The sequence below is a fragment of the Pungitius pungitius genome, chromosome 3, assembly GCF_949316345.1.
Source record: "Pungitius pungitius chromosome 3, fPunPun2.1, whole genome shotgun sequence".
Taxonomy (NCBI): Eukaryota; Metazoa; Chordata; class Actinopteri; order Perciformes; family Gasterosteidae; genus Pungitius; species Pungitius pungitius.
Window position 1 is genome coordinate 13,233,669 of NC_084902.1, and position 13,502 is coordinate 13,247,170.

The 13,502-nt window shown below is 44.3% G+C and overlaps 1 protein-coding gene and 1 long non-coding RNA gene across 2 annotated transcripts; both read right to left on the bottom strand.

The window, feature by feature from the left end:
- Positions 1-3,924: 3,924 nt before the first annotated feature.
- LOC119219275 (uncharacterized) lies at positions 3,925-6,307 on the bottom strand. Its single transcript, XR_005120479.2, has 3 exons — positions 6,143-6,307; positions 4,636-4,795; positions 3,925-4,013 (listed from the first exon to the last, which is right to left on the bottom strand). It is a non-coding gene; the product is annotated as an uncharacterized LOC119219275 (long non-coding RNA).
- Positions 6,308-7,248: 941 nt separating this feature from the next.
- Positions 7,249-13,408, bottom strand: si:dkey-24p1.6 (protein sel-1 homolog 3). The gene is made up of 23 exons (XM_037458559.2): positions 13,263-13,408; positions 12,717-13,191; positions 12,369-12,495; positions 12,141-12,262; positions 11,901-12,016; positions 11,747-11,808; positions 11,539-11,671; positions 11,322-11,457; positions 11,068-11,205; positions 10,587-10,792; positions 10,305-10,484; positions 9,959-10,078; positions 9,620-9,760; positions 9,479-9,541; positions 9,213-9,386; positions 8,987-9,114; positions 8,808-8,891; positions 8,628-8,718; positions 8,436-8,523; positions 8,247-8,356; positions 8,009-8,136; positions 7,803-7,905; positions 7,249-7,546 (listed from the first exon to the last, which is right to left on the bottom strand). Exons 1-23 carry the CDS (start codon positions 13,314-13,316, stop codon positions 7,457-7,459), a joined length of 3,069 nt encoding a protein of 1,022 aa, XP_037314456.2. The 5' UTR covers positions 13,317-13,408; the 3' UTR covers positions 7,249-7,456.
- Positions 13,409-13,502: the final 94 nt, after the last annotated feature.

A 13,502-nucleotide genomic window follows, 5' to 3' on the forward strand; every position in this document is an offset into this window, starting at 1 on the left:
AATAAAATGGTTTCATATACACCTTCCTGAAGCATTGTAAGAGATTTGCAGGGTTAAGCGACTCATTAGTACTCATGCTTATGCATTTTCTATTCATGATCCGCCCCACAATGTGTTGTCTACGAGCTGTGCCAAATGAGCGAGCACTCCCACCAACTCGTTACAGATGATTTTTCGGCGAGCGTCTGTGTTCCGTCTGTTTCTGCACGCTTCCACTTTGACAGCCTTTAAGTTCTCTCGAGGTTTCCAACGCTGGCTCGGATGTCAGGATCAACTAAAAGCCTGCCGTGACAGACGGCGTGTCAGTCGTAGTTGTATGCTGCCGCTGTCTGAGCCCTCCGGCGCGCTTGCTGGGTATCAGCACAGCTTTACTTTACTTGAAGCAAATGGTGAGCTGTCAGAAATGTGCTGTGGAAAACCAGCATCAAACACACACACACACCTTTCTCCCACCATTGGTTACATGAGACAGCATGACATGTAAAACACTCTTGATGCAATATGGGTCATGTGACTGTTAGGCAACATCATAATGCATCATCAAGGAAGTCTGTGGCAGCTTTAGCAAAAAGAACTGTACTTACAGCAGGAGTTGATCAATTTATGCACACTGCCAGTGTAATGAGATTTCCAATGCTCCTTCTTGCAGGTTCAGGCACTTTTCATTGTGTAAATGTAAAACACTACACCTAATAGAATCAGCTTTGCTGTCTAACTGTACTTTCCCCACACTAGACTTAAATATATTAGTGTCTACAATGCCAGGACAAAACGTTACTCACAGCTTCAATATCCATTTAGTCTTGGCAATAAAAAAGAATCAATCTGCAAGGTGTTTGGCAGACTTCCATGGCTAAGATAAGGCAGAGTTGTCTTTTGGCACATAACCACAGCGCTGAGGTGCATGCAGTGCTGTAGCTGTACCCGGGCAGGTCCAGTATCATTCACATTGAGCGACTTCAAAGAATTGACCATAAGCCGATGTGTGAGAGTTGTAAGACGAGCGCTAAGAAGGTTGAACACAGGTTCACAATCAGTGTGCATCCCTTGACTTGCAGCTGGAACCAGGGATTGATTGAGGACAAAATCAACACATGCAAGACTTTGATGAATGCCCTTGTGTACATTCCCTGCAGTTGCAGAGAAGGACTCTCATTAAAACATGAATCTACTAACTCTGTTTCTCGAAAGGCTACACGCTGTCGAAGCAGCAATCACTCACTGTCGTCAAAGGCTATTTACCACCATCGTAGTAAAGTCTGAACTTTAACACTTTGTAAAAGCAGCAGATTTCTGCTGATGGAATTTGAAGCCCTGTGGGAAAAACTTTGAAAAATGTCAACCTTTAATCTCTCAAAAGATTGATTACTAGCTCCAATGTCTGTTTTATGATGGTCTGTGATGTTCACTGGTGTTTACTCAGCAGTTCAATTTTAACTGGCCACCCCATCCTAAATGACCACACCTGTACATTTTTCATGATAAATACTTCAAAGTCACTGCTTTTGTCATACAGACTACACAGACAAAATTGAATGATTGGCTTCACATCGATGCAACAAAATATAAAAAGGTATTTCTTACGTCTACCACTAATGTGACTTAGAGAACACAGGAAACACTCCGGCTACTCCCTGCCTCTCTGTAGCAGACAGTTGACCCTGACAAGAAAAGCATATACTCAGCAGAAAAGCGAACCACCAGATGTCGGCCACAAAGAAACTTTTGTTTTCATCAAACCCCAGTGTAGAAAAAAGAAGCTAAACCGTCTTAGGATATAAAAAGATGCAGCCAGGGGTAAAATACCCCCCGCTATTCATTCTGCATAACCTGTAATACTGATAGCAAGGTCCTGAGCCCATTTGTACATCGCGAAACAAAAGCCTTACGATCGGCTAGCGGTTCAATGCCGCGTCAGTTTGTAGCTTCATGTCAGCAGATTCCTTTGAAAATGACTCGTAGAATGTTGCTGTGTTGCTGGTAGTGGGAACGCAGGAGTTTAAGGGTCAGCGGTTCAGCTGATGGACCGGTGACTACCCTATCAGTCTAAGGTTTCCTCATATAGTCACAAAGGGCACATGATGGTCGGACTGTTAATCATAATCACATAAACATTATCACTGTTATGTAATGCAATTTCCTTGCACACAGCGGACATCATGGATTCCTAAACATTTTATAAAAGATGATTACCCAAAAACATCAATGTGATGAAGGTCAAGGGTTTTTGGGCCTCCGTTATTTATCTCTTTAATAAATGTAAAATGAACTTAGCACATGTGGATGTAGGTCTCATAACTCATTAATAACAACAAAGGCAGAAAACGGAGTAAAGACACGTTTCCAAAAACCAAAAAAAGTAAATGTCTGACATTTGCTCTGAAGGATGGCGCTTCACTTTTCCTGGTCTGCCACTTGTCCTCTTCTGTCCACCCACACGTTTTGCTCGGGCATATGCCACAGCTGACACCCATTATTCAGGGCTCATTTTATAAGAGCCGAATACACTGCTCCCAATTCTCGTGCATTAACCTTGTTAGTGCCCCTTACCCCCCCTGAAAGTTGGCACTGGTGCGTGCTGCCTGTGTGAATATGTGTGGATATTTTGAGCACATGTCACTTGTTAGTGTTGCAGTTCCTGCCATGCTATAAATAAAGCCAGTCACAGGGAGGAATGGAAGCCAGTGGAGTGCTCTGACAGCAGAGGGCATAGTGGCCTTGTCTTCGTAGCATATTAGGATTAAATCTATAGTGATAGCTTACTGTGTAGCTAATGTGTACCTACTACACTCTATCCTTGCACATTAAACATGTGTGTGCCATTATTTATAAACTATTTTGTTCAATCCCAGATGTTAAATAATCTTGTTGTGCTGTAGTTCCCTCAGCGGCCAACACCTCTAATTGAAAAATCGAAAATGTGGGAGTACAAAGAACTAGTATTTCTCTAGTGGTACCAAGAGTCTCCTTTGGATGTTCTCTGTCTTGCTAACAGGCCGAGAAGAAAGGATTCCTACCTTGACCCTGGGCATCCAGTGAGCGTCCACCGATGATGAGAAGGAGCTGGAGGGTAAACGAAGGCAGACCCCCTGGTAGCGCTCTGAACCCTTTACTGCTCCGGCTCCTTGTGTCCATGGCACCATTGGAAAATACTGGGGGTAAAATAACATTTATACATTGAGGAATGAGCCATCAAAATACACACCAAAACATTTCCACTTTACCCACACATTGTATGATGTGGTTGAAAAAAATATATATCATAAAAACGTGTTGTGTGACCAATAATAAAATATGGGACTGGAATCATGAGGCTCGTCAGGAAAGAAAAATCACCTGGCAGATGTTAAATTCACAGATGTTTAGCTCTACCTACTCCCTGGTCAAAGTACCAGAGCCATTAAGACAAATAGCATTCACTAACGACCCAACAAGTAATTGTGCATTTAAGAAGAAAATGGGTTGTCCATGGCCATGTCATTTAAAATATTATTTGGTACAACACAAAGTAAATGAAGTGCAATTAAGAAAGACTGTGCACCAGCATTTTCATGTGGCATGCGCTCACTAACACACTTGTCACTTGGCCAATGAGTGAGGGGAGTTTGCCAAAAATCTAAAACCAATTACACGAAGAATAAATTTGGACTAACTACTCAACTTGAGCTCCAAATTGAGCGTTAAGATTTGTAAACAAAAGACCTAAAATGTGTGAGTCAAAAGCTCCATCCTGAGTGGTGCCATCATTCACCCGGACATTTCTCAACAGGCTTACGGGGGGGTCAATAACACTAAATGCAAGGGTATTAAACGTGCAATGGTATTGAAACCTCAAATCGATATGAGACAACTATCAGACTACAGTATAAACATAAAAAACTTTCGGATTGAGGTTGTGGGTGATAGAACAAAAGTTATACTTGCTTGAGTTCTCGGTGTTCATTGGCCCCCCCCATCATCGGCCACCCATCAGGGCTTCAAAGGCAGGAGGAGGAACGGCCCCATTCGTGGGCCTAACACAAAAGAAACAAAAATAATGAAAGTATACTATAGAGAAATATATCAAATGTCTTCAAACTACGTTGGTTGAAAAACTAAGTCAGTGTGTCGGATGCCAAATGTTACCTGCTACTGAAAAAATAAACAGCGTCCTCCCCACATGATGGGTGGTAAAGCCGTACATCTACACAATTACTTTTATTGAGAGTACACTGTTTGAATCATGGATTCATCATCTGCTGAACATAATGTCAAATAAACAAATCCTCCTCAGCAGAAATTTATATCATCTAAAAGTCAAACAAACTCACAGCTGAATATTTTACATATCTTTTAACCATTTACCTGTAGATTTTCAAAAGATTACAGGCACATAACGTTTTTACTTTGAACAATGAATAGAGCTCTGAAACACATTGCCTTTACACTATCATTTGTCTTAAATAACTTTCGCGTCACATATTAAGTCTCAGAAAAGGAAAGCCTAAAATAGCCTAAAAAGTCCCCAACGCTGCAGTGAAAGGCTCGCACTCCTTTAATAACGTCTCACAGGGACTCATTATATAGTCCTTCAGTTGACCACTTTACACACCTGCCCTGCAGAAAGACACACACACACACACACACACGTGGTACCTGTACTGTATCCGCACCTCTGTGTTGCGGTTCTGCAATGGATTCCACCAACCAGTCCCGCTCCCACTGCTGCCTGCCTGACTGACCGCCTTCTCGTTGCCTTTGCTGCACACTCACAACTGGCACAGCTCTCTCCCCTTTCCGTGGCCAAACAGCCCATCTGCAAAGACAGAGGGAGGGGAAATGAGGAGGAAACGGGGGGGGGAGGAAGGAAAAAAATGGAAAACAAGAGTCAGAAGCTGCATTCTTAAAAGCCAATGAGAGTTGATATAATATTTTCATTTCACAGTGCTGCCGTTTCCTTGTCCGCATCTCAGCTTTGGAGCACCACATCACAACCCTGTGCACTTAAATCCCAATCTATGAGGGACTTTATCTCACAGCAAAGTATTCATTGTGGAATTCACAATGATGGGGGGGGGGGGGTGTCTACAGCAAGGCTGAGTCAAGCTGATATATACCGACAAATAATTTGTTGAAAATGTCTAAAATAAGGTCAGTAAGTGTTGGAAATCGATGAGTAACTGAACAACTTTTGAATAAACTCTGGCCGTGTCCAATGCAAATGAATCACTGTAGAGTTTGAAGTCCTCATCAATGAGTGCTTTATACGATGGCAACGAGCCTCCGCAGCCACGACACTGGCCTTGACGACAGGAACATCGGAGCGGAGAAGAAGACAGCTTGATACCCTCGAGGTTGGAAGAATTTCGCAACTTCCACGAAAGCATATGCTGACGACGGGGTATGAGCCCAATTGTGCCGCTGAAGGACACTCTCCCCGCTGACAACACACCCTGCTGCCACGAAGGTACAATCATAATGCCAACGTCACCTTGGAATTAACGGAACCTCTCCTTAAAAAGAAAAGAACTCACACCAGGTGCCAACATTTTGACACCAGTTATTGTAGTAGTCACTGTATCTGTAACCCTGGATTAAACGTGATGATGCTGCTCACAGTTAGGTTCAATTTACCTTCATTCGGTCAATATCCATTATTAACACATGACTATTAATCTAGCAAAAGAAACATCATGGTATAACGGTGACGTATTTCTTCTCAGAACATTAGTAGTTACAGGATCAGTCATTTGTAAAAAAAAAATGAATTTAGAAAAGGCCTCTGGATCTAGATGGCAAAGAAAAAAGCCACGCTGAGAACAGAAGAGAAATGATTGATGTGTGAGGGAATGACAAATTGAATTTAACAGCAATCTAACACACTGCTGCGAAACCAGGCAAAGTTAATTTTCCACCACCATTCTCTCCCTCGTGAAGTTGAATCCAGTGGGAGCTTAGTCTGTCATAGAAACTACATAAAGGGTTTAAGATATAGAGAATATAGGGGAAAAACGAACAAAGTTAATACCATGTGGCTTATTCAGAAGGACCAGCTTCAAGGCCCTCCACACCGGCACGACATTAGCTAACGTTAGCTACACCTGCGCGGTTTCCAAACCCATTACGCTAATGTGCGAGTCGGGTAAGTAAGCTGCCCTCTTACCTTTTCTTCACCTCCTTGTCAAGGAGTTCACACTAAAGCCGAAGGTTTATTAATGAAGAAACTGCTACCTGGCGCGTTAATTGGGTCGGTCCTGCGCAAGGCGTGGGCCACGAGTGTAAAAATACTGACGTCATTAGTCATTTCCCATCCACGAGCACTGCGGTGAACTCAGCAGGCCGTTAAACATGGAACCGGGATGGAAGCTATTTATTGACAATGACTAACACACATGTGTTAAGAAACTGTCTGATTACAAAAAATGAAATGTTTTTACTGTATAAAATTACGTTTTTTTTTCAAAGTAAAAGTAGGGTTGAATTCCTGTGAAAGCTGTTTTCTCAATAATTCCAAACAATAACAGATTGACGTGTGTTCAGGATATACCTAACTACTCTTATGCTGAAAGAAATTATTTCTCTGAACAAAAAAGAGTTTTTCTCAAAAAAAGTTGTACATTTGAATGTTTTAGTATTAATATTTGAGGTATTATAAAATCAGTTAGTCTTTACAGACAATGATTGATGTATATAAAGTTGTGGTTAAAAGTTTTCGTACACTTGTAAAGAACATTGAGTTTCCAAAATTTTCTTCAACTCTTACTTTTATGTGATGGAATGATTGGAGCCGTTGAAATGTATGCAAACAACAGTTGAATAAAAATCAGTCCGTATTCAGTTAAATTCTGATGTCAATTTTTTTAAAGCTGAAGCTTTTTATCCAATCCTCCTAATAATGAGCAACACAAATTGTGAATAATTGCCACAAATGGAGGGAGAGCAAGTAAACATGTCTGTGTATGTTGATGAGATGTTACGTGTTGAATGGATTTGGTCTCATGAGCAGTGTGCGTAATTGCCTGCTTGATTGTGGTTGTGTGGGAGGAGCTGCTAGAAAATAACTGGCCTACTTGTTTGCCATAGTTAATGATCAGCAGTGTGTTGTATGCAAATTAGACATAATAAAAGACAGGGGTTTTCTGCAACAATATATTTATTATGCGTGTAAACACATAGGAAACAATACAAAAAGTGTTCAGCAAAGACCAGACATCTGATTTCTGACGACCTTAAATCCTCTTTCGTAAAAAAATTGCAAACAAACTGCAATAGAGGTGGTACTCTAAGACTTTATTTCTCAACCAAGGAGTCTTTTATCAAAAATCCATGTGTGTTAAACATTAGACATTCACATGTATTCTTTATTTGAGCTCATGGTTAACAAATATAAACGAACAAAACATGTTTCAATATTGTTGCTGTACAAGATTACTTTGTGTTGCCCCTGAATTTGTTGCATTGACCTATTACGAATCTTTCAGTTGTGAGAAAGAAAGTGTCTCCTAAGCACACCGATGATGATCAAGACTATTGTCGGGCCTGCAACCACAGCGACAGCAGTGGAGAACTGTGGGAAATGACAAATCAAATTTTACATCAAAACAATGCTGCTGTAATTTGGCCAGTGTGTACATTTACACAGGTTTTGGCTTTAAACAAACATTATCCGACAGCTGAAATGATAATGCAATGCAATGATAACAATGGTCAGAAAGAGATATTTATATTGGACGTTTCATTCCAACCTAACGGCATGTGCAAACACCCAAGACCATAGAGTAAAGACAAGTCTTTAAAATAAGTATTGAGGATATCCCACTAACCTTAATAGCAGCACCGTAATCCTTTTTGAACGATTGAAGATACACATTGAAGAGGGCGAGGCTGCAAGGCAAGTAGGAATCTGTATCCTCTGAGTCTCTGCATCTTTAGGAAGAGCATATTGAATCATGTTTCCTCCATATTTACCTTACAAAAGGAAAACTGTACCCACATATCTGGTCTAAAAACACAAACAATTCAAACACACCTTTTGTACAAAGTGCTTAGGAGCAAACTGTTGTCTGCCAGGTACAGCTCTGAAAGGCCGAGGTCAATCAATATCGACAGCGGCAGCCTGTAACCCTCCTCGGCAAGGAGGCCAAGGTTGTACCATCCCTGTGGAAGAACAGTACGGCTCAAACACACACGCTCAGTTGTGAATCAGAAAAAAACATGGAAGAAATATGTACACACACTGTCAGAAAATCAATTTAACAGGATCAGACCTGTGGCTCGTTCCTCACTGCTGCCCGAGTGTACATCGACGCTGCAGAAGACAACTCCTTCTGCCCGTCACTTCGCCCTTCATACAACAGGTCACCCATTCTAATCAAGGCTGCAGGAGAAAAACCTTTTAATTATGAATGTTTCCGTACATTTTGCAGAAACGGAAGTCCAAAATTACGGCAACATACCATAAGTGTCTGGATTTGGACTTTGGAGTGTAAGGTTGTAATATCTCCACATACAGTTTGATGCAAAAGAAGGATCCAGAAAATGTAACTAGGGACATCCCGAAAAAAACAAAAAAGTGTTTTTTTTTTTTTTTTTTTTAATGACAAGAATAAATTGAAACCATAAGACTCTAGATTATAAAAGTAACTCACCGTATTTTGTTCACATAGATATGCTGCATTGAATTGCGCGGGTGAGTAACCCGACTCAGCAGCCACCATGTAATATAACAGCGAGCTGAACCTGTTGAATTGGTGGAGCGTTAATAAGATGACCAAAATCAAGTGTGTCAAACCCGTATCGTGGAAGGTGTGAATAGAGAAAAAGATTACATGTCACTCTTGAGATATGAATCCAAAGCCTTCCGCAAGACGCTGCCCAGGTATCCGTTGTGCTCCGCTGCCCACTGTAACCACCTGCAGTCAGTCGAAAAGACACAGTCAAGGCACACTTTCGGGACAAATCATGTTTGTGCAGGTCAAATAAGTAAATAAGTGGGTCGGGGGCTAACAAAAGTGCGTCCGATGGACGTCTGTTGACGCATCCAGGTAGCCCCGTGGTCCAGATGGCGGCGAGATGAATAGCTCCCCTGATGTGGCCTCTCTCCGCAGACTTCAGGTAGTACCGATAGGCCATGCACTGCAGGGAAGACTGTGGATTAACCCCCTCATATCTGCCTTGTAGTGTGTACGCACGCTCGTAGACGAACATGCAAAGCATTCGTACTCGGGGCTGACCTGGTCAGCAGCCTTTCCCGGATACAAGCCCCCAGAGTACATGACACCGAGATTGAAAGCGGCTTCTGGCGACTGCAGGAGATCCGCCTGCCGCCACAGCTGCACCGCCTGCACGTAGTCCTGTTCAAATTGCTCATAGTACCAGGCCAGGGCGTTCATTGCAGGAACAAAGCCCTGTGGGCAAGAACATTGTAATAAGTTAGGGACACTTTGAATGGATTTTTAAAGTGTAATAAGAATGGAATTAACATTTAATCATACAAAACCTGGTCCATGGCTTTCTTCAGAAAGGTGAGAGCTTTTGGAATGTCCTTTTCAACCCCATGCCCCTGCAAGGCATTTCATAAAAATGAGTTTTAAACTAAATAATGACACTAAATAAGGTGTACATCAGGTGTAGCTCTCACCTGCAGTAGGACTATGCCATAGTCGTACATGGACGCTGGGTCCTTCCACTGGACCGCTCCCCTTTCGTAGTGTCTCACAGCCTTCTGGATGTCTGGAGACACTCCCTGCTGACCCCAGAACAGCATGCGGGCCACAGCTTGCTGGAAAACAGTTGCCAAATTATTACAAAAAATGTAGATAAAATATTCTCACCTTGTCCAAGTGTCTGTGGTCACTTTATTTTAAAACACATGAACACAGACCCTACATTTGACGCCAACCTTTTGTACTTTATTATCACGCTATCACACTTCTTTCAGACTTTCTATGCATGTGTAAAAAAAGAAAAAAAGGTTGACCTCGGCTTCAGCGGCTCCCCTGCGTGCTTCCAGTTTCAGCCATTGGAAGAGATGGTGGTCTTCATTAGTCTGGAGAGTCAACACCTTGTCGTTGTTTAGGTAAACCGCCTCCACAAAAGTCTAAAAATGAAGAGGAGGAACACCACACATACAAATATGGAAATGGTTTTCTTTCATTTTGTGCCCTTCCTCCCTGAAACATAGCAGCTCTGTGCATTGCTAAAGATAAATCTTGAGTCCATATCACATAACAGCTCATATGACTTCAGTCAAGGTATAACATACAGTAACAAGACCTGCAAAACGAGCACAGCCAAGCATCCAGGTACAAACACATATACGTCACCTGCTCCGGTGTGGGATCGTTGCGGTCCAGAGTTGTCTGTTGAGCGATGTTGGCATAGTAGGCATAGGCAAGGTCCGGGTCTGCGGGGAGGCCATCGACACCCAGCCGGTGCAGGTGCCCGAGACGCAGGAGTGCTAATCGCTCATCTTTCTGGGCTGCCAGCAGGGCCAGGAGCCAGGCCTGCACCAAACACAAGGGCATGAGAGAGGATTTTTTTCACCTTAGGCCAGAGTTCTACTACAGCTGACACTGAAGCACACACACACACACACACACACACACCTTATTGGGCTGCTCCTGGACTCCCAGGCCAGCACTGTAGAGCACTGAGGACATGTGCAGAGCTTGGTTATCAGCTAAGCAGCCAGCTTGGAGCAGCAGCGGCAGGATTCGGCGCACCGCTCGAGCGTTGCTGGCTCTGCTCAGCTTACGGAGCGATAAGGAGTACAGGGCTCTGCCCACCGCGGGCAGGCTAGCTCGTCTTTTTCCTGCAAGTCAGGAATTGAAGGGATTTCATTGGTTTGTGTGAAATGAGAGATGAAATCATCTGTGAATAATAAGCATATAATACTGTTAGCCCGGCACCACAGGAGGCACCGCGAACTCTGCCGTGCAGCCAAACCTCCATCAAACCCACAGGTCGTATGGGTTCAATCGTCAATACGGTTTCCTGTATTATACAATACTGCAAACGATATCACATCACAGCACCAGATCCACGCTCTCGAGTGAATCTCTGCTGGCTGAAGGGTTTGTCTCTCACCATGTTTGAAAACCAAAAACTTGGCTAATTTTGCAGCTTGTCTTCTACGAGGGACAGTTGCCTCCCACAGCTCACACTGTGACTGTGATGGCTGTCTGTACTTCACCATCCGCTCATGGAGACCATCAAAACACGTCTCTGAAAAGCAACACACAATTGACAGTTTGTGGACACATAGACACAGAGGATCTGCAGACATCGTTTCAGACACCGGAACGTCGGCGCCATCTAGTGGACGTTAAAAAACCTCCTACCGGACTCTGTCTCCTGTTGGGCCTTGAGAAAATAGCCACTGATTTTAACATCCATCTCCAGGAGGAATTCTTCACAGGCATCCAACCAGCCTGTAAGGTTCAAAGTCCTGATAACATCTGGAACAGCAACTTCAGCCTGGATCAGAGGAAAATGATGAGACTCCACTGTAGAGAGTGGTCAACAGAGACAATGAGTTGCATTTACTAATTACATTACCACGCTGTGAGGTGGTACACGGTTGCGGTGGTAGATCACCGGGCCAAAATAACCCGCCACACCTCTTATGTATTTCCCTCCGCCAATCCCAAAATATCCCTCTGTGTCGTCCAGCACGGCGGTGTGCGACAACCTGTGAGACACAGCGCAGACCGTCTTTCGTTTCGGTTGTTGACCACGCACCTGGTCACGCATGAGGTCCACTTACATGTGTACTACTGAATAAGCCGTCCTCTGCTCCTTATTCAGGCACACCACGGAGACGGTCACCTGAGGACCCACAAGCAAGGGACAGCGACCACTTTACGTGTCATTATTACACGCCGGGAGGACACACCTTCGGTCAGCAAGGGACCACTCACCATCGTGCCGCGCAGCACCACGCCGATTTGGCACCACTCACGCAAAGGCACCTTGAACGTAGGAGCGAAGGCAGAGGATCCATGAGACTCTCCATCCATCTGGATGTGGAGCTTGCCTGCACGCGTGCGTGTGGGCGTGAGTGTGTGTGGGGGGGGGCAAGGACGAAGGTCAGTCCAGAAAATGAAAATGTGTAAAGTTGCATGACGAGACAATCCGAGAGGGGGAGGGGAGGGTTTTACCTGATTTTTGGAGGAACAGTGTTGGTGTGACATAGTTATTGTGGGAGTCCACGTGGTAGAGCAAACCACACAGGTCCTCCTGACAGTGTCTGGTGACAAATATCCACACGGAGAACATACACCTGGCCAACAGGACACAAAGCGCCCTCGGTTAACTGTCCCCAAACAGCGTGCGCATTGGCGGAATAGAAAGCGAGGCTGTGCGTGACGTCACCGCCGTCGTCCTACCACGGAGAGAAGATGGCTTCGACGCGCAGATGCTCGAGAAACTCAGAGCCGTAAGGTTCCAGTGTCTTCGTGATGCCAAAGGTTTCCCCAGTCGAGCCAAACACGGAAGACAGGAGGTGCACCGTTTCTGAATGACAACAATCAAGAAACAAGAGACCACAACCACCTAAAAACACAATCATCCTCTCCAGACCAGTTCACTATGACATACCTGTTACCAAAAGGATTAATCCGTATATGTGAGGACGTTGTTCTCTGATTATCACATTCCTACAGAAGACATGTTTCAAGGCCGAATTCTTTTAAACATAGTTTACTGCAGTTCTAAGCTCACTCCTTAAACCTTACCTCGCTCCATGGGACATTGCTTCTTTGAAAGAGCTTTGGTGGTTTGCAGCATCTCTGTACTCCAAGGAACGCACAGTCGATGCCGTTTGACAGGTCGACCAAAAAAATCTTTAGGCTGCAAAGTTGCCGCATCCTGAGCGGCCAGAGACTCCTCGGTGTCATCGAGCCCACCGTATCTGACCGAGGCCAGAAGCACGCAACTCAGCACCCGCTGGGAGTCTGGAACGATCCCATCGGCTCGATACACCAACCAGTCAGGAAAGTTCAGCGCCACAGTCTTCACTTTCCGGTGACCGGGCACGCAGCTCCACCGTCTCAGTAGGATCGTTGAAGTGGTGTCGGTTTCGAAAGACACAACGCAGTCCAGCTGCACCGTGGCAGGTCCATCACAGGAGTAGAGTATGTCCAGAAGATGATCCGGCACGGGCTCCTCCGGAGGATTCAGCAGCGTCACCTGGTCTGAGGTCCAAACATTCTGTTTGGGGCAGAAGGTAGTTAAGGAATCCAGTGTGTCACAGATCACGAGGGGGGAAAAGGTGCTCCTACCTGTACAATGAGTCCAAAGAGGCAGATGTATTTGTGCAGCGTGTGTAAAGCCATGTTTCATAAAGTGTTTTCATTCATCTCTCCATTATGATTTTTCAAGCTGCAAAAAAACAACAACACAGAGAAGCCTCAAGATCCGGGCTTCATCCTGCTGCACCTTACTGACATTTAAGTAAATATTTGACAGCACACAGCCAAGCCCTATGGGCCAGATACACAGCGCAGGTGGGGTGGAGCTTA